The 25,406-nt window shown below is 45.4% G+C and overlaps 1 protein-coding gene across 9 annotated transcripts in view; it reads left to right on the top strand.

The window, feature by feature from the left end:
• The window catches only part of SHC3 (SHC adaptor protein 3), a 305,996-nt gene that overhangs the window by 233,317 nt on the left and 47,273 nt on the right, over positions 1 to 25,406 (top strand). For all 9 annotated transcript variants that reach the window (XM_017949968.3, XM_031654810.1, XM_031654811.1 and 6 more), the window contains 5 exons: positions 257 to 320; positions 2,921 to 3,040; positions 6,150 to 6,203; positions 10,782 to 10,833; positions 23,846 to 23,972. In XM_017949968.3, the coding sequence (XP_017805457.1) occupies positions 257 to 320; positions 2,921 to 3,040; positions 6,150 to 6,203; positions 10,782 to 10,833; positions 23,846 to 23,972 (417 nt within the window). The remainder of the gene's footprint in view (positions 1 to 256; positions 321 to 2,920; positions 3,041 to 6,149; positions 6,204 to 10,781; positions 10,834 to 23,845; positions 23,973 to 25,406) is intronic.

Genomic DNA, 25,406 nt, shown 5'->3' on the forward strand with positions numbered 1-25,406 from the left:
GATGACACTGTTAGCATCCAGCCACTACAACAAAGAGAACTAGAATATTGCCAGGAGAGGTTTTATGATGACCTGTTTGCATTTTGTTTAGTTTTGTGTTTTAGAAGAAGAGTTGGATGACTTCCAAATTGGCAGGTCTCTTTTCTATACTGAAATAAACGGGCAGTTATTTTCTTGGGATGTGCAAGTGTAGCATCTCTGGGTTCCATAATCCTGACCAACACATGATAAAATGGCTTTTTCTTCCTGTCCTAAGGGAAGCCATCAGCCGTGTCTGTGAAGCTGTCCCTGGTGCCAAGGGAGCCTTCAAGAAGAGAAAGGTACTGTCCTCAATGCTCTGTGTCTAACTGTGTCTCCTCCTTTGCTTCCTCTTTTTCGCCACTCGGTATCTTCAGTCACACAGAATTATTCATTGTCCTCTTTCTGGGGCCTGGCGCTTGCTACTTCTAAAAGCAGAAAGGGCTTAGATTGCTTTCTGTCTCATGTGGTTGAGGACGGTTAGCTGTCCCTGTCTCGGAAGTAGACACCCTGGCTACTCACTCACTGTGGCATAAACTCTGAAGACAGTGATAACAACAGACACTTAAAACAGGGTCAGGCTTTCCTTTAAGCACTTTGAATACATCAATTCACTTAATTACAACAACTGAGGTAGATATCCCCAGTGGTGTGCTGGTAAGTGTTTAACAACCAGCTCTCCAGGTTGGGCAGGGGAATGAAAAGTAGAGTTTGTAGCATTTTCTGATTTCTGTGATGCCAGTACTTCTACTGTGGCTGATTTCAATTTCTCCAAATGATATCCCTCAAAGACAGAGTCGGGAAGAGAGATGTGGTAGCTCATGGTTACATAATGTTTCCACCATACAAGTACCGTGGGCATCAATAACTTGGAAAGCAGTTAGTAGTTAATGCAGCAAAAGAATTAGGAAGTGATGCGTGTTGAGCATTTATTGTTTTTTTTGTTTTGTTTTTTTGTTTGTTTTTGAGACAGAGTCTCACTCTATCCCCCAGGCTGGAGTGCAGTGGCATGATCTTGGCTCACTGAAATCTCTGCCTCCTGGGTCAAGTGATTCTCCTGGCTCAGCCTCCCAAATAGCTGGGATTACAGGTGCACGCCACCATGCCCAGCTAATTTTTGTGTTTTTAGTAGAGATGGGGTTTCACCATATTGGCCAGGATGGTCTCAATCTCTTGACCTTGTGATCCACCTGCCTCGGCCTCCCAAAGTGTTGGGATTACAGGCGTAAGCCACCATGCCCGGCCCTGTCATCTGTTTTTTTTTTTAAGGTAATTTATTTAACTGTAAGTTTACATACATTCGTTTTTAATACAACTGTGATTAACCGTCAGATTATAAAATTCTGAAAAATTTAATAATTGGCTCCCATCAGCTGAGCCAAGCCAGCACTAGAATACCACTGGATATCCCCATATTACAGACAACCACAACTGTGGCACGGAGGGGAAAGGCTGCAGTGTGGGTAGATGTCTGAGAGCAAGCTCAGAGGTCTGGGCTCCACAGGCTGCGTGTTCAAACACTGCACTAGGACTTTTCATCCTGAAGATATTTGAGCCAGAAGGAAAATAAAAAGCCTGGATTAGGAGAAACCATGAAAACCTCTTCAGTTAAGTGTCTAGTGAAGACCCAGCAAAATCCACAATCAAGGCTTTTCTATGCCTAACCTGAATTGTGGCGAAAATGTCCTTCAAAGAACCTCTGAATCTGCCCCGAGGCTGCCTGTTCCTGATCCAGATCATCTGGACAGCTGCGTGTGTGGCTCTGCCGATCCCAGGCTCAAGCTTGTTTCTGTCTTCAGGTCTTGGGGACTTTCATGCATCCACAGGGCAGCTGGGTTTCCGGCAGAGAACTCTGAATGAAGATTCAGATGTGCCAGCCTGTGTTCTGGCCAGTCCATGGGGAACCAAGCAAGGCTCCAGAGTCTCCACTACAGGAACTAGGACAGCGACTGAGAACGGAGAAGTGGAATCTCATCTTCCAGGTCCCAGCTCATCCTGGGGCACCCTCATGGTTCTCTTGGTGGAAACAATGCCTATTTCTTGGCTCTACCCAGAATCTCATGGGTGGGGCCTCAGCATCTCTGTTTTTAAATAGCTCCTTCAGGAGATTAAAAAGGGTGTGCACCTGGTTAGGAACTAATTAGCATATCAAAAGAGAAAGTGTTCTAATCCAAAAAGAAAGGATGGGTTGGTACCAAAGGTCCTTGCCCACCCAGGTACCCAGGAAAAAGGTCCCTGGCCCCAAAATACAGCTGTCAGTCCCCTGTAAGGACATTTCTGACAGGGTAATGGATGCACCAGTTACAGCCAGGCCATGTCTGTCTATCCTTGTGCTGGTTCTAGGCCCATGGGTTTCTAACAGGGCAGTTCATGAGAACCTTGACCAGGGAGAGTGCGCCAAAAAAATTGTGGTCCATTCCCTTCGGCCACAAACATCCTTGCAGCTCTCTGGGATTCTTGTAATCCCCTAGAGCTGGCCTGCTTTAGTCTTCCTCTAAGTTAGTTTGACTCTTCCTCTGAAGTAGGTGTGATGATACCAGGTTGCTGAGCCTGCAAAATGCAATGGGCTTTCCCCAGGTTTATACACAAGGGCTTCCCCATGAGACACTTCCCAACAGGGCCAGGGAAAAGGCCTGGAAGACTGATGCCTCTGCCTGCCTGCAGGAGTTCTCACCTCAGCATTTGCATATTACATGGTTTATAATTTGCATGTTGCATGTTCTAAAATCTGCATATTAACTTTGGACCCCCGACTCCCCAGCTTATTCATTTCACATTTTGTCTTCCTATGCCTAAGGAGGAAGGAACAATCAGTGAGAGTTTAGGGGTATGGCAAGCATCTACTTCCCCACCCTTTGAGATGGAAATGAAACAGCTAAAATAATGCTCTTCAATTTCACAGCCTCCGAGCAAAATGCTGTCCAGCATCTTGGGAAAGAGCAACCTCCAGTTTGCGGGAATGAGCATCTCCCTGACCATCTCCACGGCCAGTCTGAACCTGCGAACTCCGGACTCCAAACAGGTACGTGGGTGCTCAGATCCCCTGTTCCTGCCCACAGCCCCAGCTGATGAGTGTTTGCAGGTGTCTTCCTTGCAGCTTTACTGAGCTCACATAGCATATGTTTGTGTCAAAGTTTTACTAGAGTATGAACTTTGGCCACTTTGAAGGATCACCAAGAGAATGATAAATGAAATCGGCTCTCTTTAATTCTGCTTTTTATTTCTTTGGAGGATAATGCGTGAAATCATTTGTTTACATGCAATGTAAAAAACAAACAAACAAAAAAACAGATGTGTGTGCAAAGTCTCTTCTTAATGTCCTTATCCTTATTTTTTCTTTTACACCATATTTAATTGGTTTTACAGGCTATATTTTATTTTATTACCTTTGAAGTGGATGGCATGTAGTGGTCTAATTGGTGATTTTTTTTTTTTTTTCCTTTAGTGGCTCATTATTTTGGAGCATCCTGTAGTACATACTGTTGTAGGGGTAATGAGAAGTGGTGTTGTCTATGGAATAGCCAGTGTGGAATGAATTTGGAGCTGACTGAGACACCACAGCCACAGTGTTAATTAAGGCTAATTTTATTGAGGATGGTTGCATTCCTGCACAGTGTCTATCTTTTAGATTTCTCTGATCTAGTCATCATTAATTTGTTTAGCTGGAAAAATGGGTGTTTGAGTAGCTATTTTAGCTACCAACAAGGCACTTCTGAAGGTCAAATGAGGCACAGGTGAAATGTTTGACCAGTATCCAGGGGGTGTGGAGTGTGGACTCCCCTTCCTTGCTCTGCTCTGGCTCAGCTTTTGGGGCTGGCAGTAGGAGCTGGAGCTCGGATGGGACCTCTCTATATAATACTATACCTGATTCCGACATTGTCACAGCCTGGCTAGACACTCCTTTCTCCATCCGATGAGACAGCAGCAAGACAACAGCCGCTCCCCTCTACAGAGTTCCAGGTGGAAATGAGACGCAACACCCTCAGGGCGAAACATGTGATTTAGGTCAATTAGCTCTAATTTTCTTACCCTGGTTTTCAATTTCTGTCTTACTCAAAGACATAACATACAACCACAGAATAAGGCTCATGCATCATGTCGATCAAACATGACTTTCATTTTTTTTCCCAAATCATAGCTTCCAATTTAATTTCCAAACTTCAGTTTTAGACCTGCCTTATAAGCAAAAATTAAATAAGCAAAAATGTAAAACTTTGGGAGCCATAGTTTATCATTTTCTGGTGATTGCTATTTTGTCATTGTTTTCTTAGGAGCCCTCTACCTTTGCGCCAGAGGGAAGATTCCAGAGAGCTGCAAAGGCCACTATTTTTAGTTTAACTCAGCTGGGGCTTGGGTGCAGCCTATGTAGCCAGCTTCATTTTCTATTCACTTATGTACTCAGGGGTTTCTAGATCCTGAGGTGTTGTAAGTGCCAATAACCAAAGTAGGCATTTAAAACTGTCTTATTTTCTATTATAATTCAATTATATTTTATTTCAAGTTTCACAGGAGCATGTTTAGACAAATCCCTGGGAAGTGTGATTATAGCCATGTAAATTCTGACTGCCTGCCCGAGGACAGGGGCCCAAGGGGACTCTGCAGAACTGAGCTTGGTTATGTTGGGATAGAGATGAGCTCTGTTCCCATCCCCAGAAATTTACTTCAATGTCATTACATTGTCTTTTAAAAGATAAAATTAGCGTGGAAGACTTATGTCGCTTTTTAAATTTAGGGCAGCTTCTAATTTACTCAGTGTCTACTAAATTCCACTGTACGCTGCAGTTTATAAAGCTAATGGAAATTTCCCATTTTAAAATTAACACGGATTGTCTGCTCTGGATTTCACATTGATAAATTACAAGAGTGCTTTGGACAGTGCCGAGGTGAAATCTCGGACACTGGCTTTCTAATTTATATGCACATGATACAAATGGGATAAAATGGAAGACGGGCCACATTTCCCCCCATTCTAGCTGTGGGTTCTGTATCGGAGACCCCAGTGCGTTTTTGGAAACATAATCTGTAAGTTGAGATATTTTGGTGTGTGGGTGAGACAGGTTCCTTCTGGAAGAGGCATGGTTGTTAAGACCCTAGCCTCGGGGTGGGCCTCCCTGTCATAAGCGACTCAAGGTCAGACATAACCAGACCCACACACATTTGTGTCTTTCCACAAGGTCAGACTTTCACTGAAGCTATTGTAGTAATAAAAACCATGAGCTACATGGAGTTCATTCCATATCAGAGCTGTGGGCACACAGGCTGAAGCCACTCCCCAGGTCAGTCAATATTGCAAACCATACTTAAGAGTATACTTAATCAGTATATAAATGTTACAGATTGGCATTCCACAGCAAACCAAGTAACATTTAACATCAAGAGAAAAAGAGATAGGAGTAGGGGTTAATAAACCATTCTGGGGCAAGTGACGTGGACAAAGAGAGTGTCCTGGCTTGATCCAGATGGACAACATGTCTTGCAAGGAAGAGTCTTTGATGTGGGCAGAGCCTTCATTGGCAGATGCTGGCTGCTCATCACCAGTGACAGCAAGACGGTGTCTGTTAAGAAGGCTGTTTCAAGCTGGTGAAGTCCTGCTTTTTATGACCAGAGTCCTCTGGTAAGGACTGATAGTAAATGAATATACCTTTTTATGTCCTTATCTTGTTGGGTGCTATCTTTATTCATTAGGCAAACATCTGGTACCTGTTGGCATGTTGCTTCTTGAAATGTAAGATGGAGTCTTTTTCTAAGATGGAGTCACTTATGTTAAGGGTGCTCTATACACGCCCTGTGTTAGATCACAGCTCTGCTAATCACCAGCTGTCTTAATTTGAGCAAGCCACTTGACCCCTCTGGGTTCTGGCTCCTCACCTGTGAAGTGGGATGGTGATAGTTCCCACGCCACAGGCTGCAGCGAGGCTTCACGGACGCTATTCTGGCAAAGCAGCTGGACAGCAGTCATCAGATTGTGAAAGGTGATCTATTACTATTACTTTTATAATCATTATTTTTATATAGGTACCAATTTTCAGGAAAACATGTCAATTTGTAATGCCTGCCAACAGACAGTTGCTTTTCCAAAATGTGGAAAGCGCAATAACAGCACATCTCGTTTCTTGTTTTGGGCCTGGCAGATCATAGCGAATCACCACATGCGGTCCATCTCCTTCGCCTCTGGGGGAGACCCGGTAAGTGCCCTTGGGGTTGGTCTCTTGCTCTTGTTGGGAATTTCTGAGAAGGGACCCCTGCTTCAAAAATACGCCTTGCAAGACACCGTAAAAAAAGTGAATTGTGATGCCAACAGATTTCCCCCTCCTGATTTCCCTAAAAGGTCTTCTTGGCCATCATTTTCTTTTTAGGGAAAACCTGTGACAAGAACCCCACCATTAGTTTTCATTTCATTAGCCAAAAGCTGTCAAAATCCTGGAAGCACTGGCATTCTTACGAGGTGATGAAATAGTTCCCCCGGCCCCAGAGTTGCCGTGGGCTTCTCACGCTGTCACTCTGCTCTTGCCCTACTTTTTGTTTTTTTTATCTGACCTCCATATTAATATTTTAAGTCTGCCTGAAGAATGTAAATTTACTTAGTCTGCTCTGTTCATAAGCATTTAAAATCAGCGTTTTTCTCTCCTAGTGTAATACTGCAGCCTTTAATAGTTTGCTTTGCCAACAAGGAAGGAGTTGCAGAGACAGAGAGAGTAAGAGGGAGACTTGAGAACAGAATGAGAATGTTCTATTTTTGCTTCACATCTTTAATGAAGAAGGCGGAATAACAAGGGAATTTGCTTCCCACATTTGGGCAGGAATGCTACAAAGGATGTCAGCATTCAGCTTCAGAGTGGCCATGTCATCTAAACTGTACTGTCATGAAGGTAAACTCAGAAAACCACCTCCCGCTCCTGGGACAGAGTGGAATACACACACACACTTCCTTTCTCTCTCATCCTTATCATTTCTTACATTTTATTGTAAGATGAAAGTCCTCATTGAGATGCATATTCAGAAAGTGGAAGTCTTCCCCAATTGAACTCATCCAATAGGGTCTTACTCTGTCGCCCAGGCTGGAATGCAGTGGCGCCATCACAGCTTACTGCAGTCTTGACCTCCCGGGTCCAAGTGATCCTCCCACTTCAGCCTCATAGGTAGCTGAGACTACAGGCACGCACCACCATGCCTGGCTAGTTTTTTTGTATTTTTAGTAGAGACAGGGTTTCACCATGTTGCCCAGGCTGGTCTCAAACCCTGGGCTTAAGTAATCCACCTGTCTTGGCCTCCCAAAGTGCTGGGATTACAGGCATGAGCCACTGCACCTGGCCTAAGGTGCATTTCTTCAGATGCTGTCTATATGTATATGTCCACCTATTTCCTACCTAATTTGCAGTGGTTTTCTAATTCCTTGCCCCTTGTGATGTTTGGAACCATAGTTTCTTAAATTTGGAGGATAACCCAGTTTTGACATATAAAAGGCAGATGTCTTGTACATCTGCATTAATAGCTTCCTTCAAGAACTTGCCTTAAACCTGTCTTAATGTTGATATTATAAGTGAAAACACACATATCTAGATCGTTGGGAGCCAATTACATTGGTTTGTGTCAAAACTATTTTATTTTCAGGATGCACATAGGACTATACTTTTTTTTTTTTCAGATTTCCTTATCATCTCTTATTTTTTTAAAAAAATTAGAAACATTTAGTAATCCTTAAAATAATCCACAACCTGTTATATTTTCTGTGATTTCTTTTTTCTGGTTTATAAAATGTCATAGCACAGGACAGGAAGCCTAGTTACTTTCCATTTTAACCAATCCAAATGCATTTTATATTGTGCATGAGATTACATTCCAAATTGATTTGTAACCATGAATTTAGCACGTTATAATTGTTAGACATTTTTAATAAAGCTGACAATTCTATGTTCTAGTCCTTGTTCTCCTGCTAAGTGTACATGTCACTTATGACTTAGTGCCTCAGTTTACCCATTAGGAAAATGGTATTTTGAACTAGCAAGCAAGATAGACTAGAAAACTTCATTAATTCCCCTCTAAAGAGGGTATGCTGTAATTATAATCTACTGTAATTAGCAGTGTTAAAAGACCACCCCAAGAATGGCAGAACAATGGCCAGGCTCAGGGGTTCTTGGGGAGTGGGAACAGGGATAGAATAAATGCAGAACAGCACTTTGCAGCTCTGTCTTTGGAACTTAGTGTGCTTCCTGATGACAAGAACATTGTTTTGAATGGTAATATATTTGCCTGCTCTGCCAGAAAAGGATCAATACTGGCATCAGAAAAGCTTGGCCATTGACCATCTGAGAGACAGGGACATATTATGTCTCTCTATTCTCCCTCTTTACCCAACTTTGAGCCAGAGTAACAATGCAAAAGAAATTCTTTGTATTCATTACTAATGCTGACTCTAATTTTGTTACCTGAATATGTGCAAAAATAAATTAAAAATAAACTTCTTATGTTTATACTTTTTAGTTAACTCTAACCCCTACTTAAATTTGAAAGTCAAATACAAGTAAACATTGTAGGGCCAATGACATTCAATGTAATACTGCTTTGCTATAATGGACAAAGTTCGCTGAAACTAAATCTCCATTCTCAATGTGATGCTGGCCTGGCCACCATGGGGCAGAATTTTTTCAGTTCAATGTCTCTCCATTACCATAGGCACCTGGATGACTCAATTCTTCCACTAATTTCTTCTATTCAAGGAAAAACTTCAGTTGTACATCATGTACAAATGTAATGTCAATTTGCTTTATGTGGGCAGAGGAATCTACCCTGTGTCCTTTTCTTTCTAATTCTTTGAAAACCTAGCACTCATAATGTTGGAAACCTAGATGCAAATCCTGGCATTGAGATCGTATGCAGAACTTGATAACACAGTGGTCATCTAAATGATCCCAGATACTCTTGTATTAATTTTTAAGATAATCATGGAAATGAAAATAAAATTTTTTTTTAAATGCTGGTGACATCTCAAACACTGGAGAAGGCACCTGTCCAACCCTAGGGTTCCATGGATTTCAGCTTGAGAAACCCTGGTGCTCTCTTAGATGCTCTCTAAGGATCCTTCTGACATTCAGGTCTCGTGAGTTCAGGAAGTGTCTGTGATTACAAGCTGTCATGCTTGTTTTTGCCAATAACTTCAGATTCTGACCACATCCCCCTTGATGGAAATGACCAGAAGCCAGTTTGACCAGGTGGACAATCTTTCACTTCCCTTCCCTAGTCAGCCTGTGAATACACCAGGGAACAGTGTCCTGAGCAGAAAACAAAACAACTTAGCTGAGCCACACCCTGCGGAATGACGGGGGAAACAGCACCATTATCTCAAGAGCTGCTGGAAGAATTCTACACTGGTGTGGTCTTGTTGGGCTGTGTAAGATCCAGCGGGATGGGGTGTGGAGAAGTGCCCAGCACCACCCACCTGATCCGACAGCAGATGTCCCACAACAGTGACATGGCCGCCCCATACTCACTCTCTCCCTCATCCCTCTCTCCTTGGAGAGCTTTTGTAGGGCACTGTTGAGAGAGAAGGGGATGTCTCCATTGCCCATAGAGAAAACAGTGGAGCAAGTCACAACAGAGCCTTTAGGTACTGGCAACATCGGGAGTGTATCAATAAGCTGGTGAAGCCCTTCAAAGCAGTAACATATGGGAAATGTCTGCCAGAATGAGGTAGACTTTTACCAGTTGCCCCACGGAGTCTTGAATGTTGAAAATATCAGCTTTGCAGAGGAGTCTTTTCTGCTTTCAAGAGTTAAGATAATTACTGGTTCCTCTGCTTATTTGTTTATGAATTAAAATGCACATGGTTGCCTTGGTCTACTTTTGAGGTTATCATTTCCCCTGTGCACTGATTACGTGAGAAGGCAGGCAAAGAAACTCACATTTCATACAGAAGGATGAGTCTTCTCAGTAGAGCTCATATTTTTAAAACATATTAAAGTATTAAGATCATTATTTATATCCAAGAAGAAAATAACCATTATATTTCATCCACCATGAAGGCAGCATTTGCAGTCAGCCTTTGAACATCCACTCTGGTTTTCTTCTAGCCTAGCAGTTCTCAAAGTATGGCCCCCAGAGCCACAGCAGCTAGAAACTTGTCAGAAATGCAAATTTTGAGCCCTTACCCCAGAACTACTACCGAATTGGAAACTCAGGGGTATGGCTCAGCGTTCTATTTTAACAAGCCCTGCAGGGGATTCTGATACCAGCTCAAATTGGACAACCACTGGTGTAGACAAAGCTGAGAGCAGTGGTTCTTAACTTGTGGTTCACGTTACAGTCATCTAGGGAGCATCTAAAAACTAACACGCAGGCCTCACATCCAAACCAATTAAATCGGATTGTGTGCACGTTGGGACGCAGGTATCAATGTTTTTAAAGCTTCTCGAGCGATCCAACATGCCTTTTCTCCTTGCTGCTCAAAGTGTGAATGGACTTCTAACCAGCTCCCGTGGGATACTGAGACACTGCGGCTTCAGTATACATGGAAACTGGTTAGAAGTGCAGGACCTCAGACCCTACCCCAGACTTGCTGAGTCAGAGTCTACAATGTGAGCCCTCTGGGTGGTTGCTACCCACATTATATAGTTTGAGTCTTCTGTGGGCTGTTTCTTAGGCAGCATTTGATACTTTAGCTGTTTGGTGGTTGAGTCCTTCTAAGCTCACTGGTTTGTGCTCTGTGTCCCTCACTGTGTGTTCTGTCACTTGTGATTAGTGATATAGACATCTTTTTTCTTTAACAGGACACAACTGACTATGTTGCATATGTGGCTAAGGACCCTGTTAATCGCAGAGGTAAGCAGTGCTTGACCCCTATAATCTCTCATTTGTGTATAGCCAGCCTTCACATTCTATATGAGCTGGTCCTCATTATCTCAGCCCCCTCCCAACCAATGAGCAGTGCCATCTTGTATTACTAAGGATGAATGAGGTTTGCAAGGATTGTAGATCGCCTGGCTGAGTTAGGAGGTACTGGACCTCTCTGACCACCAAACACATAGCTGGTTTGGTACAATTGATTTACACACAAACAGCCCCTGCCCATATTCTGACAGTGGCCTCGGTTACACCTGGAAGACCACCTGCTGCCCGTCCTCCTGCCCAGCTTCAGCTCCCGGTGTGTGCCCAGTGCCCAGTAAGCCACACAGAGCTACTTCACTCTGCCCTGCCAGCCCTAGAGGCCAGTGTCTGAGCTCAGGTGCTGTCTGCTTATACCCCTTTCAGCTTCTAAGTCCTTAGGCACAGGCTAGATGGGGGGAGTCATTTATAAAACCAAAGCCCATTGGATGGTAGCATGGCTGGGGTGGGTGGGACTGACCAAGGTGCACTACCCTGGGATTCCAGGCAGCTACTGATGCACCACACCACAGCTGCAATTTAAAACTCACTGATGAAATAACAAATGGAATTAATAACAGCACAAAACAGCACTTCCTTCCACAACCCCCCTACCCCAGGTACCAACTAAGATTTTCTAGTTTGCTTTGCATAATTTTTATCCATATACATACACTCTCTTTTTAACATTTTCATACAAATGAGATCCTGATATTCTGTTTTGCTGCCTTACCCTCCAATGCTGTATGTTGGACGTATTTTTAAGGTAGCCCACACAGAACAGATGAACTGATCCTTGATGTGGCTCTATGGAGAACCTTCCCCCAAGCCACCGCCTGGGGAGCTTAAAGAAATCTCAATGCTCAGGCCTCAGAGAGTGGGGCCCAGACAACATTTTCTAAAAGCTCTTCAGGTGTTTCCAAGCTACCGCCACGGCTGGGAAATAAGGCTTAGGTCCAGATCCTGAAGGAGTTTAGCCCTGAGTCATTGACTGGGTTTCTCGGGGGCAAACCAAGAGTACTTTCTGCCCACAATACAGTTCCTGTCCAGCGACATGGGAATCAGGATCGATTCCACATGTCCCGTGGCTGCCTCATCAGGCTGTCTCAGGTTTGTATGCGGTGATATTGTGAAGACAAGTGCCAGACCTGTGATGCAGAAAAGGATCTCCACCATTTTTGGTGCTTGAGGGCACCACCAACACAGGGTCCCTCTTATGGACTGAATGTTCATGTCACCCCCAAATTTACATGTTAAAATAGAACCCCCCAATATGATGGTATTGCATTAATTAAAGGCCCCAATTGAAGGTGGTGTCTTTGGGAAGTCATTAGGTCATGAGGGGGAAGCCTTATGAATGGGTTTGGTGCTCCTGTCAAAGAGACCTCAGAGAACTCCCTCACCCTCTTTCCACCCGTGCGAGGACACAGCAAGAAAGCGCCGTCTGCAAACCAGGAAGAGGGCCCTCACTAGACACCAAGTCTGCTGGCACCTTCCAGCCTCCAGAACTGTGAGAAACAGATGTCTGTTGTTGAAGTCACCCAGCGTGTGGTGTTACAGCAGTCCCGGCTGACTAAGGCCCTTTGTTTGAGACAGTTAGTGGGAGATCCTCACTCTGTACTTCCACCTATCTATTGCGTGTAACAAACTATTCAAGCTTAGTGGCTTCACAACAACCATTTTATTATAATAGAATGTGGGTCAGGAATTCAGGCAAGTGTCAGCTGGTCAGTTCATCTGCCCAAGTGGCATCGACAGGGGTCACCGAGTGGTCTTTAGCCAGAGAGTCTGGGCTGGTCTAGAAGGTCCGAATTGGCTTTGCTTCCACACCTGGGACCTTGGCAAAGATGACTAGAGGCTCAGCCCCCTCCATGGAGTCTCAGACACTCTCCAAGTGGCCCCTTCAGCCCTCTGGGAAGCAGGGCTTTCTATGTGGCAGCTCTAGGTTCCATGAGACCCAGAGTAGATGCTTCCAGTGCTGGGAAAGGCCAGGCTCAGCTTCACTTCTGCCATAGATTTACCAGTCACAACTGTTGGCCAGGTGCGGTGGCTCATGCCTGTAATCCCAACACTTTGGGAGGCTGAGGCGGGCAGATCATGAGGTCAGGAGATCGAGACCAGCCTGGCCAACGTGGTGAAACCCCATCTCTACTAAAAATACAAAAATAAGCCAGGTGTGGTGGCATGCACCTGTAGTCCTAGCTACTTGGGAGGTGGAGGCAGGAGAATCACTTAAACCTGGGATGCAGAGGTTGCAGTGAGCCGAGATCATGCCACTGCACTCCAGCCTGGTGACAGAGTGAGACTCCATCTCAAAAAAAAAAAAAGCTGTCACAGCCAGCTCAGACTCAAGGGGAAGGAAGCCACATGTACTCTTCAAGGAAAGAGTGTCAAGGAATTTGCAGCCATCTTTATCCCTCAACCCTCCTTTCAACACGTATGAAGAGGCCCAGCCTACTAGATGACAGTGTGGGCAGGCAGGGTGGGTTTAGCTGCATCCCTCCAGCAGCCCAGCTGTGAGTACGTTCTGCTCCATCTCATCAGTGTTCTTACCAGGATGACTTCCTCCATGAAGGAGCAAGTGGCAGGGCTTTCTACCAACTGCTCTATTTTCTTTCTTCCTCCCCTAAGCCATGTAGAGAGGGGTTAATTTAGGAAGATTGGCCTCTACCACTGGGCAGAGTAGCAAGAAATTCTGGGTGTGAATGTTCTTATTTGGGCTCTCAAATGTCCAAGTTCCCACACAAGGGCTCCTAGGCCTATGTGTATGAGCTGACCTTGTAGTGTTGTAGCTACAGGCACAGCCCCTAAAGACCATCAGGGACAGAACGCACCCCGGAAAGTCTTCTGTAAAATTTTACAGTTACGGGTTCAAGTCCCTCGATGCTGTTACTGCTTGTCTTTTTCCATGCTGATTCTTGCTTCTACATTCTTGCATGTGTTTGTGGTTAATCTAGAATAATTCTAATGAGAATCTATATTTGTCTCTCTGGTATCAAGAATCCATGGCTTCTATAGTTAATTCAATGAAAGGACAAAAGGTCTCTGACCCAAGTCATTAAGTTGGATGGTAACCACCACCACCACCACCAGCACCACCAGCACCACCACCACCACCACCACCACCAGCACCACCACCACCACCACCACCAGCACCACCAGCACCACCGCCACCACCGCCACCACCGCCACCACCAGCACCACCATCACCACCACCACCACCACCACCACCACCACCACCACTGCCACCAGCACCGCCACCAGCGCCACCAGCACTGCCACCACCGCCACCACCATCACCACCATCACCACCACCACCACCACCACCATCACCACCACCACCACCACCTCAAAGAGATAAGGGTGGAAAATGAGCCATGTTTCACAAGGTTGGTAAATTATAGCTAAAAGTCAGGACCAGTAGGAGGCCTTAGGCGATGACTGCTGGCACCTGTAGGGATGCAATTCCCAACAAGTCAGACTTTGCTGAATTCTAACATACCATTTTCTTTTTACACTGGAACTTTCATTACTACCAGGTGACTCCCATGCCCTGCAACCTTATGTGTATATTAGACAGTTCCAAATGGACTGTTTGGGTCACAAAAGTAGCTACCAAATGATGCTCAAATTAGGCATATGACTGCCTACAGAAGGCATATAATTCGTATAATTTATAACATAATATCCCTGATGAGGTGCCCTCTGGTACTCCCTGGACCGAGACGTGGAAAGTTGTTTCCTATGTAGTAGTTCCCCCTTATCTGCAGGGGTATGTTCCATCCAAGTCCCCCAGTGGATGCCTGGAACCACAAATAGCACCAAATCCTACACATACTATGTTTTTTTTTTGATCTGATAACTGAGTCAGCTACTAAGTGAGTACCAGGCAGGTAGCATATGCAGTGCAAATACTCGGGACAGAGCGAGGATTCACGTCCCGAGAGGGACTGGACAGGATGGCATGAGATTCCATCACACTACTCACTCAGAATGGCGTGCAATTTAAAACATGAATTGTAAATTTCAGAAATTTTCCATTTAGTGTTTTTGGACTGAGGTTGACCATGGGTAACTGAAACTGTGGAAGGCAAAAACCTCGGATAAACGGTGATGACTAGGCTTAGGTGGTGCTGACCCAATGGGAGAGAAGCCTACGTGTCCAGCCTGAACAGCAGCTCCTAAGACATCTTGCTGCCCTTTTCCCAAGATTTTCTGAAGAACAGGAGGTCTTAGGAGTGAGAGGGCTTGAGTGGGAAGCCCACATGGGGAAGACGATGCTTCACACAGCCAAGCTTGCCTGTTCTGGGCTTCTTGAATATGGTGGTTTCAACAAAACGAGTTTCTGTTTTCTTTGGCCCTGAACTGCTGTAGGCCCCAAGAGGTGACTTTCCAAAAGAGGCCTTAAATATTTTGAACTCATTGGTGGAAGTAACACAGCACTGCTTCTAACTTTTCTTTCCTTTGGCAGCAAGGCCTTAAGTGTGTAATGGGTGAAAGCAATGGCTTATTTTTTTTTTTAACCAAGTGGTTAAATATGCCATCGAATGACACTATGGCAGGAGGTGAATTTTCTGAGGGATGGATGTTTCCTACATTTGGCTATTATGAGCAGTGTTTTTACAAACAAAGCCAGACTCTGTGCTTTACATACCAGCCTGGGCTGAGAATGCTGAACATATTTTTCCAGCCCTGGCCTCTGCCTGAAAGCCAGCTCCACTTGGGTGTCTCACAGGCCTCCCAAACATAGGCAGTCACAGGCAGGTCCAGCACTTGCATCCTGCGGAGCACCTGCTGGTCTCTATCAGCAGCAACCCCTCCCCACCTTCCCCACTTCTCTGCCTTCTTTCCTTCACCTGCACCTGCTGGCAAAGACTTCCGTCTTACCAGTTCTTGCCACTGCCCTGCTGCCCCCTGACAGGCTTCATAATTAATCGTAAGGTCCCTCTGTGCCCGCTCTTCCTCTCTAAAGTTTTTTTGTCCACATGGCAGCCAGAAGGATCCTTTTAAAATGGTGCAATCTTGTTCCTCCTCTGCTCACTCCAAATAAGATGTCCCATTCCCCCATCCCCCACAGGACCCTCTGTGAACTCACTCCACTCCATCCCGTCTCACTTCCTATGATCCCCTCTCCCTGCCACTCCACCTACACTGACTTCCGGGTCTTCCTTGACCCTGACAGTGCCAAGCAAGTTCTTGCCTCGTGGTCCCTGTGCTCTGGCTCTTTCTACCACTGGCTCTCTGGATCTCTCTTGCTGATTTGATGCCGACGGAGAGCGGATTATCTGAAGCATGATTCGAGATGACGATTTCGATGAGCGGGATGATGACGCCGATGATGGACGATATGCCGATGACGATCGCCGATGATATTTTATTTTCGACGACGATCTTTTCGATGATATGGATGATGATGCTGACGAGATGATCTTCGACGAGATCTTTATTTATCTGGAGGATTTCGAGTCTGGAGATTTATTGTTTCGATGAGGGACCTGAGATTTGATTGTTCGAGATGAGTTCGATGAGTTTTTCGATGATCTGATGAGCCTGACATTATTTGCCGATGATGATTTTTCGATGATTGTTCTTTCTACGAGATCTGAGATGATTTTTCGACGATTTTCTGGACATTTGATTTTCGATGTCTTCGACGAGGAAATCTGACGATCTTTTCGACGATATTCCGGATGATATTTTTCACGACGATCTTTTCGATTTATCTTTGCCAGATCTTTATTGATGAGTTCGAGACGATGTTCATTTGTTCGAGATTTATTTATCTTTACGCTTTACTTTCGCCGATGAGAAATTCGCCGATGACGCGCGATGATGAGCCCGACATTGTTCGGCGTTTATTTGTTCTAATTTATGTTCACGACGACGCCGACGATGACGCCGACGAGATCTCGACGTATTTTATTTGTCTTTCTGATTTATTTCTGGATTATCTTTATTTTGTTCTGACGAGTTTCGAGACGATTGTTTTATCTCGAGACGCCGACTTCATTCCATCCTCCACCACATCCTACACCATGTCCTCCACCACCCGCCCCTCCACCACATTCTACAGCATGTCCTCTACCTCGCCCTCCACCACCGCCCTCCACCACGTCTTCCACCACCATCCTCCACCACCATCCTCCACCACATCCCACACCACCATCCTCCACCAATCACCGCCCTCCACCATGTTCTACACCACCGTCCTCCACCACCATCCCCATACCACGCCTTTCCACCAATCGCCCTCCACCATGTCCTATGCCACCATCCTCCACCACGTCTATGCCACCATCCTCTCACCACCCACCCCCATCATGTCCCCACCGTCCCTCCATCTTCTTTGTTTTACATTGTCTTCCTTGCTGTGTTCATTTCCTAGGGCTGTTATAACAAAATGTCAAAAACTAGGTGGCCTGCAGCAACAGAAACTGATTCTTTCACCATTCCAGAAGCCAGAAGTCTGAAGTCAGGCAACAGCAGAGCCATCCATACTCTAGGGGAGATTCCTTCCAGCTTCTGGTGGCCCAGCCATTTCTTGGCTTATGGTAGCATCACTCCTCTCTCTGCCTCCCCTTCCTATGTGTTTGGGCCACTCTTCTTGTCTATTATAAGGACACTTGTCCTTGGATTTAGAGCCCTCCCCAATCCAGGATAATCTCATCTCAAGATCCTTAACTTAACCACACCTGTAAAAACTCTTTTCCACAGGTTCCAGATGGTCAGGGGGCATGACTTTTGTGGGGGGCACCCTTCAATCCACTACAGAGGTGTATTTTTATTTATTTATTTATTTTCAGTGTCCACTGAAACTGTCCCTAGATCCTAGGGCAGGGCCTTGTGCACAGTAGATGCTCAAAAAATGTCTGCTAAGTAGAGTCTTCAGTAAATATTTTGCACATTTTTTGTGTGTGTGCTCTTGTCCAAGAATTTCCCTAGGGTATGTACCTGGAGGTCAAATCACTGTTTTGGACATCTTCAACTTTTCTGAAATGGTCATTTTACTTTATAATTCCACGGGTAGTATACGAGGTCTCCTTTTGTTCAACAATTGACAGTTTTAGACTTTTAAATTCCCACAAATCTGATGGGTGCAAAATGCTATATCCTTATTACTTTAATTTGCCCTATCCGGGGCTAGGACATGTACTAAGAAACTCATCATAGCAGAGTGCCTGAATGTTGGATTTCTTATTCTTCTCTGATTTAAAAAAAAAAGAAAGAAAGAAAACTGGATCAATTCAGAGTGCATGGCTACATTGAATAAACAAACTAAGGTTGTCTGACCAGTCTGAGATTGAGGAGCCCTCATCTCTCTGGTAGAATTCATTAGTTTTTGATATTTCTTTTAAGGAGTGTGGGTTATCAGCTCACTAAGATGAAAAGACAGCCAATCTTATTTAGCAGGACTTTTCCTCATTTGAGCAATGACTTTGAGTGTCTTCAAGGGTCCGCATTCCCTGGCCAGCTGCTCTGGAATGTGGCTGGATCAGAGGCTACCGGTGTCTGGATGAGTGGCCACTGGAGAACCCCAGATGGACTGTGGGAGCCAAGCCACCCTGGAGAGGCTGATAGACAGCACCTGGGACCTGTGAACTGTGGGGCTGGGGTGTGGCTTCCTGAAAGTGGGGCATGGATCCCGAGAAGTTTTTTGCCTCGGCTTGGGCAGGGTCTCGCTGTTCATGCAAAGCTTGCCGAGGCAGTGGCCTATGCCAGAAGTGTGCAAACAGCTCACTGTGTGGGACATGAAGGCTGGAGCATTGGCTCACAGTTCTAATCTGGAAACTGAGGATGGTCTTAGTCCATAATAGCAGAGGAAGGACACGATGGCTGCGCAGCAGGCAGGGCTCTCTGCTGCCAGCCCACGTACTGGGACGTGAGGTGCAGCAGCGAAGCGAAGTGGGTTCTCAGCTTGTGTGAACTAGTTTTAACTAAACTAAACCTCGGAGAGAAACTGTACATTAGGGATTATACTCATCATGGCAGCTCAAACAAATAAGAAAGAAATGGAAGAGCTGGCTGGGCATGGTGGCTCATGCCTATAATCCCAGCACATTATCACTTGAGGCCAGGAGTTCGAGACCAGCTTGGCCAACATGGTGAAACCTGTCTCTACTAAAAATTAGCTGGGCGTGGTGGTGGGCACCAGTAATCCCGCCTACTAGGGAGGCTGAGGCAGGAGAATGGCTTGAACCCGGGAGGCTGAGGTTGCAGTGAGCCAAGATCACGCCATTGCACTCCAACCTGGCTGATAAGAGCGAAACTCCATCTCAAAAAACAAACAAACAAAAAGAAATAGAAGAGCTGGTAACATTTACTTCCATTTTGAAAACTTCGGCCGGGCGCGGTGGCTCAAGCCTGTAATCCCAGCACTTTGGGAGGCCGAGGCGGGTGGATCACGAGGTCAGGAGATCGAGACCATCCTGGCTAACACGGTGAAACCCCGTCTCTACTAAAAATACAAAAAATTAGCCGGTCGAGGTGGCGGGCGCCTGTAGTCCCAGCTACTCGGAGGCTGAGGCGGGAGAATGGCGTGAACCCAGGAGGCGGAGCTTGCAGTGAGCCGATATCCCGCCACCGCACTCCAGCCTGGGAGACACAGCGAGACTCCGTCTCAAAAAAAAAAAAAAAAGAAAACTTCACAGGCTGCATTTCACAGTAAAAACACTGATCATCTACTCATGTAAAGTAAGAAATCAGTCCTTCGGCTGGGCGCAGTGGCTCACGCCTGTAATCCCAGCCCTTTGGGAGGCTGAGGCGGGCAGATCACAAGGTCAGGAGATCGAGACCACGGTGAAACCCCGTCTCTATTAAAAAATACAAAAAATTAGCCGGGCGCGGTGGCAGGCGCCTGTAGTCCCAGCTACTTAGGAGGCTGAGGCAGGAGAATGGCGTGAACCCAGGAGGCGGAGCTTGCAGTGAGCCAAGATCGCACCACTGCACTCCAGCCTGGGCAACAAAACGAGACTCCATCTCAAAAAAAAAAAAAAAAGAAAAGAAATCAGTCCTTCCACATTCAAAGTGGTTAAGAAATGTATTTCCAGGATGGAAAGATGAATTTTTATCCATCGTAATAACCTAATGTGGTTATGTCTTGAGATACTAACTGACAGTGTAATGCTTTCACGGCTAACAAGATAGCTTAAACTTTTATTTTTCTCTTTATTTTAACCTTTTTGAAGACAAAAGATATCTTTAAAAGATATTTTTATAATACACATAATATTAATACAGGAACGCATGTTAATAATTTATAAATAGACACTTATTGGGGATACATGGTTGGAAAGTTCTTTGTGGTAGGCATGAGTGAGAAGCAGCATGGATACCTGTGACTTAGAGAAGGGGTTCAGTGGGTGTGACGGGCATTCCTAATATCCTGCTCTCCTATCCTTCCAAACTTGCAGAAGCTGGCATCTGCCAGCCCCCTCCTGCTTGGGAGAAGCCCATGACAGTTCTGTGTGACGGGTTGGGAGCAGAACAGAAGGTGCATTTGGTACTGGTGCAAGGCCCTGCTGTCTGTTTCTTCCGCAGGTTGTGGGAAAGGCCTTGCGTTGAGTTCCAGGATCAAAAGATCAAACCAGCCTGGGCCACTGAGTCATCACAAGAGGATGGCTGCCTTAGAGAGGTGCCCAGAAATGAGTGAGCAAGAATGAAATGGTTGCTTTCGGCCAGAGACGTTGGGATTGTTTCTTACTGTGGCATAACTTGCACACCCTGACTCACAGAATAGGTGTCACAGGGAGGGTGTTGAGAGCATGCTCAGATGAACAAGCCTCACACCAGTTTACTGGAGGCCCTGTCGTGGCAGGCAGATGGCCGGGGCAGCCCTGAGCACCAAGCTGGGAGCAGCTACTAGCCTCTGGACTTATTTGGGGAGATGAAGCTGAGAATTGGCAGTCTCATGGATTGGGATGCATCTGGGCACTGCCTTCTCATCCGCCACTGTTAACCATTCTTCAGGGAGCAGGAGATGAGAGTTGACATGCCAGGAGCTACCATATGGCAGAAAGCCACCATGTTCCCAGCTCCTACAGTGTGTCTACAGGGCCACAACACATTCCTAAGGGAGTGGTTTGCTCTCAAGTTGCCCATCTCAGGTATGGAGTAGTCCTTGTGGTGTGACCTGCTGAGAGTCCCCTTGCTGATGTCATTGCTCAGTTGGCTGCTCCGGGGCAGCTTGGGCTAGTCCTCTTAGAGAGTGGCTTCAGCTTTTTTTATTGGTTGGGGCTAAGCAAGAGAGAAACGATTGTTGGCAAAGGATCCTTGCTTCTAAGTAAATGAACTATTGCAGGCCGTTGGTACGAGTTTCACCAATGGGCAGTTTCCCCAAATGAGAAGGACTGTGGAATTCCCTGTTTAGCTGACCTTTGCATTGAGCTGTGTTTTAGATTTTGCGTCATTTGGAATCTTGATTCTGTGCATGAATGCGCTGCACATCTCTCTCGGTTTCTTCTCCATTGCTTCTGAACGACATCTTTGGTTTTGTTGTTTCCTCAGGGAGAGGTGAAGCCCAGCAGGCTTGATGACTGCCTTTGGGGAAGGCCTCATTATTTGGTGCACACATCAAATCACACAGGGCAGGCTAGAAGACAGTGACTTTTGGCTAAGTGTCAACACTCTCAGAAGAAATACCAGGCCCAGGGAGACAAAGTCCAGGTTTAACTTTGGATTTGGAGTGAGTTTCTGGAACGTGTAGAGGCCATTTTGTAGAAGAAATCCTCAGACCAAAGCAACAGGTGACTTGTTTTCTCTGTTCATTGAGGACTCTGCCAGGTGCCAGGAGCTGCAGGCATGTGTTAACTCCCGAGAGTCCGTGGGTCTGCTCACTATCTGCAGGGCCTGCCGCCCTACTAGTCACTTAGAGCAACATGGCCCATTTCTCAGCATGTAGAGTGCTTTTACCTCAAGCCCAGATCTGCTCCAAATGTCCTGGACCTTTCCCACAGAGGCCCCTTCCCAGGCTTCGTGCTCTCAGGTGTGTAGAAGGTTAGTGGCGTGTGGATGAGATTGTACAGCCCACTCTCAATAGATCGTATTCTTCATTCTTCATCTTAAAGGCTAGGGTACCTATTTTCTCCTTAAAAAAATAAGCTACCCTTTCTGAGCCTTTTCCAGTCTTTTTTCTGGTTCTCCAAAACACCGACCAGCCAGTCCTGTTGGCTGGTGCTGATGCTGGATGGCAGGGCCAGGGAGGCGTGGCACAGGACAGGTCGGGGGAACGAGGTGTCTCACTGGCTTTCCTTCGCTCAGGCCTGGACTCCTACTTCCTTCTTAGCTGGAAAGATGGTTGCATGTGTACCTGTCAATGACCTGCACAACTGTAACAGCTGCTTGGTATTGCTTTGTGATGACCTGGGGGCAATACTTAGTAAATAATGTCAATACTAAAATAATATCAATAATCGATCATCAAAAAGACAACCAGGATGCCTGAAACTTTGTAGACAAATCTCTTGGCGATATCTAAAATAAGACTGCTGTATCCAAGGGGTTGCATTGCCACCCAAAGCAGCAATACATTCGCACTTGCTCTTCCGAGGAAATACATTTCCTGTGTCCACAGAAGTCACCCTGCCCTGGATTCTGGAGGAGAAGTAGCTGAGGCCCCAGGGCTTAGCTGGCTGCCGCCGGGGTAAAGTCCCAGTGCTGTGTTATGCTGAGAGGCTCCACACTGTGCAGAGGCAGCAGTGTCTGTCTCTCTATCCCCTCCCTGACAGCTTTCGTCTTTCCAGTATGTACTGGCTTCTCCTATAGGCAGGGCACAGTTCCGTGTCTCCCTAATCACTGCCAGGGCTGGGGAACAACTCATGAGGAAATGCGTCCTCCTCACTGCAGGGGCTAATGCGGCTTTTGGAGGAACCCTCCTTGGCATGTGATTGTCTGCAGGAGAAAGGTGGTGGGTGATAAAGGCAGCTGTCATCCTTCCCGGGAATTCCCGAGAATTCCTTTATCCCATTGGTAAAAAGATCATGCTAGGCTCCTCATGGTGACAGCCCTGTGGCTCCTTCAGGAGGGACATGTGGACGCTTGTGGTAGGGCAGGGTGGAAATGGGTCTGGAGACTAGAGGTATTTTCCAGGACCCTGGAGAAAAAGTACTACTTCCTTATGAGGCAGAGGCTGGCCCTCTTTTCTCTGAAAGTTCCACATAGATAATCCCACAGCCTTGCCACTAGGACAGCATGTCCTTGTGTAACAGCTGGTGCCTGCTTTGAGCATAAGGACTGCTCCAGGCCTCACCACCAGCCTTGGAGTGGCCTCATTTTGGCCTACCGCCACCCCTAACTTTTATCTACTCTTTACACAAGCTGCTTTTCTGGGAATCTGCATGAATATCCAGTCTCAAATTTATGTAGATGCATGTGTCATGTTATTGGCATGTCACACTGATAATTAATATCTCTTTATATTCATCTTCAAAGGTTTCCTTATTGTTTTGAGTGGCCACATAGGGTGGTCAACACTTTACCCCCACTAAGAAGTAAGTGAACAACTTGCTCTAAGTCCACTGAATAAATCAAGATTCATTCTTCAGGTTCTGGGGTTTCAGTCCATTTTTTTAAGGCCTCATGGGTTTAAAGGGGCCTAGTTCACGTCGAGATCAGGCTCTTCGTCATGCTGAAGTCTCCTTCTAAACAATTTTTCCCTATTGACATCAGAACTGATGCTTTATAGACTCTAAAGAAATTGAAGACCATCAAACTGAACTTGAAAATTATTTAATTTATTTAAAAATGAAACCTATAATTTTGTAGACAATAGGCTATTAAGAAATGCATGCCTACTGTGAAATGTAGCCGTAGGATTCCCTACCCAGAGATGAAGCTGCGGTTGGATCTGCTAGGACATATTATGGAAGAAGCATGCACTTCTCTGTCCCTCTGACCTCAGCAAGGGCTCTTTGTAGAGGAGCCCAGGTAGCACCAGTGTCTGTCTCTAATAGGCCCATGTCACTTGCTTTCCCAGCTTGTCACATTTTGGAATGCTGTGATGGGCTGGCCCAGGATGTCATCGGCTCCATAGGACAAGCCTTTGAGCTCCGGTTTAAGCAATATTTACAGTGTCCTACCAAGATTCCCGCTCTCCATGATCGGTGAGTAGTGCTGTGACACCATTTGCAATAGCCTATGTGGGTTTCATGACCTTTCCTCTTAAAACCATGTCCCTGAGCTGTGCTCTGGACAGGCACAATTAATCACAGGGCTTCCTGGGCTCTGAGACACCTGGTTGGTGCCGGGATATGGCACAGAAAACCAACAGATGGAAGCCAACATATGGATGATGCTTTGAGTGTGTAGAAAAACATTTTCTTGAAACTATAGTGACGGTCGCCAAGGTTACAGAAAAGCGACTTCATTATAAATTTTTTTGTTCTGTTTCCTCTGCAGCCATGTGATGCTTCCATATGTCACCTCTTTGGGTCTATGTCACCACCGGTTCTGTGTGTCCCATTGTCCTTGTCATTACGATTAGCCAAAGTCGTGCTGCAAGAGGTCCCCTCCGTGAGGCACTGTGCTGGCTACCAGCATAGTTTCTGCTTCACTGGCCTTTGCAGCTTAATGACTTGGTAGTTTGTTTACCTTCCAGGCGGCCCTGAGCAAGTTCTGTAAACTCCTTGAGTCTCAGCAGCTTTATCTATGAAGTACGAATAAGAGTGGCACCATAGGTTTTTTTTAATGTTCAACAAAATAGTGAGTGTGAAGAGCAGTTGGGAGATGTTTAGTTTATTATGAAAAATGTTCAGGTTCTATCATTGGGTTTCCTTAGGATGTAAGAATATTCCATACAGCATCAAGCATTAAAAGAAAAGTAATATGGGGCATTTCGGTCGTTCAATATTCTGTCCTTGATTGAACTTGCATAATGAAAATCTATTCTAATGGTGTGTTCACCATAAACAAAACTTTACTGTTCCTAAATTTACTCTGTACTTTTTTCAAACTTCTAAAGCCACATTCTTCTATGCCTTAGTTCTAGAGTCAGACTCTACCTTTGCTTTTATGATTGTGAAGCCTTCTTTCATCTCCCTTCTCAGTCTTTGCCTTTCTTCAAAGAGACTTTTTATTTCTTTTCCTCTTTCCCTGGAGAATTCTGTTTAAGGCATTAATTTTGGAGGTGCCTCTGCAGGACCCACCATTTCCACATTGCTAAAAACTTCACTCCAGAGGTTGAAAATGCTAGAATTCAATTCTCCCTTATGGCCATCACATTAAAAAAAATAATAAGAAAGAAAGAAACTTCAACAAATTGGGACAGGAAGACGTGTATAGAAGAGTTAGAGGCAAACAGTGACAGCAACCCAAATGTAGGTAGGAGAGTGAGGAAACAGATTGTTTATTTTGTGTATAATAGGACATAATAGTTAATAAGAATTCACCAATATACATGTACTACCAGCATAAATCTCAAAATTTATAGTGAAATAAAAAAGAACAAGTTACAAAAGGATATGAACCATTTATGAAAATTTTGAAAACATACATGATTGCATCTATAGTATATGGATAAATAAATATGTGGAAAGAGT

Source organism: Papio anubis, chromosome 13 (genome assembly GCF_008728515.1).
Source record: "Papio anubis isolate 15944 chromosome 13, Panubis1.0, whole genome shotgun sequence".
Classification (NCBI taxonomy): domain Eukaryota; kingdom Metazoa; phylum Chordata; class Mammalia; order Primates; family Cercopithecidae; genus Papio; species Papio anubis.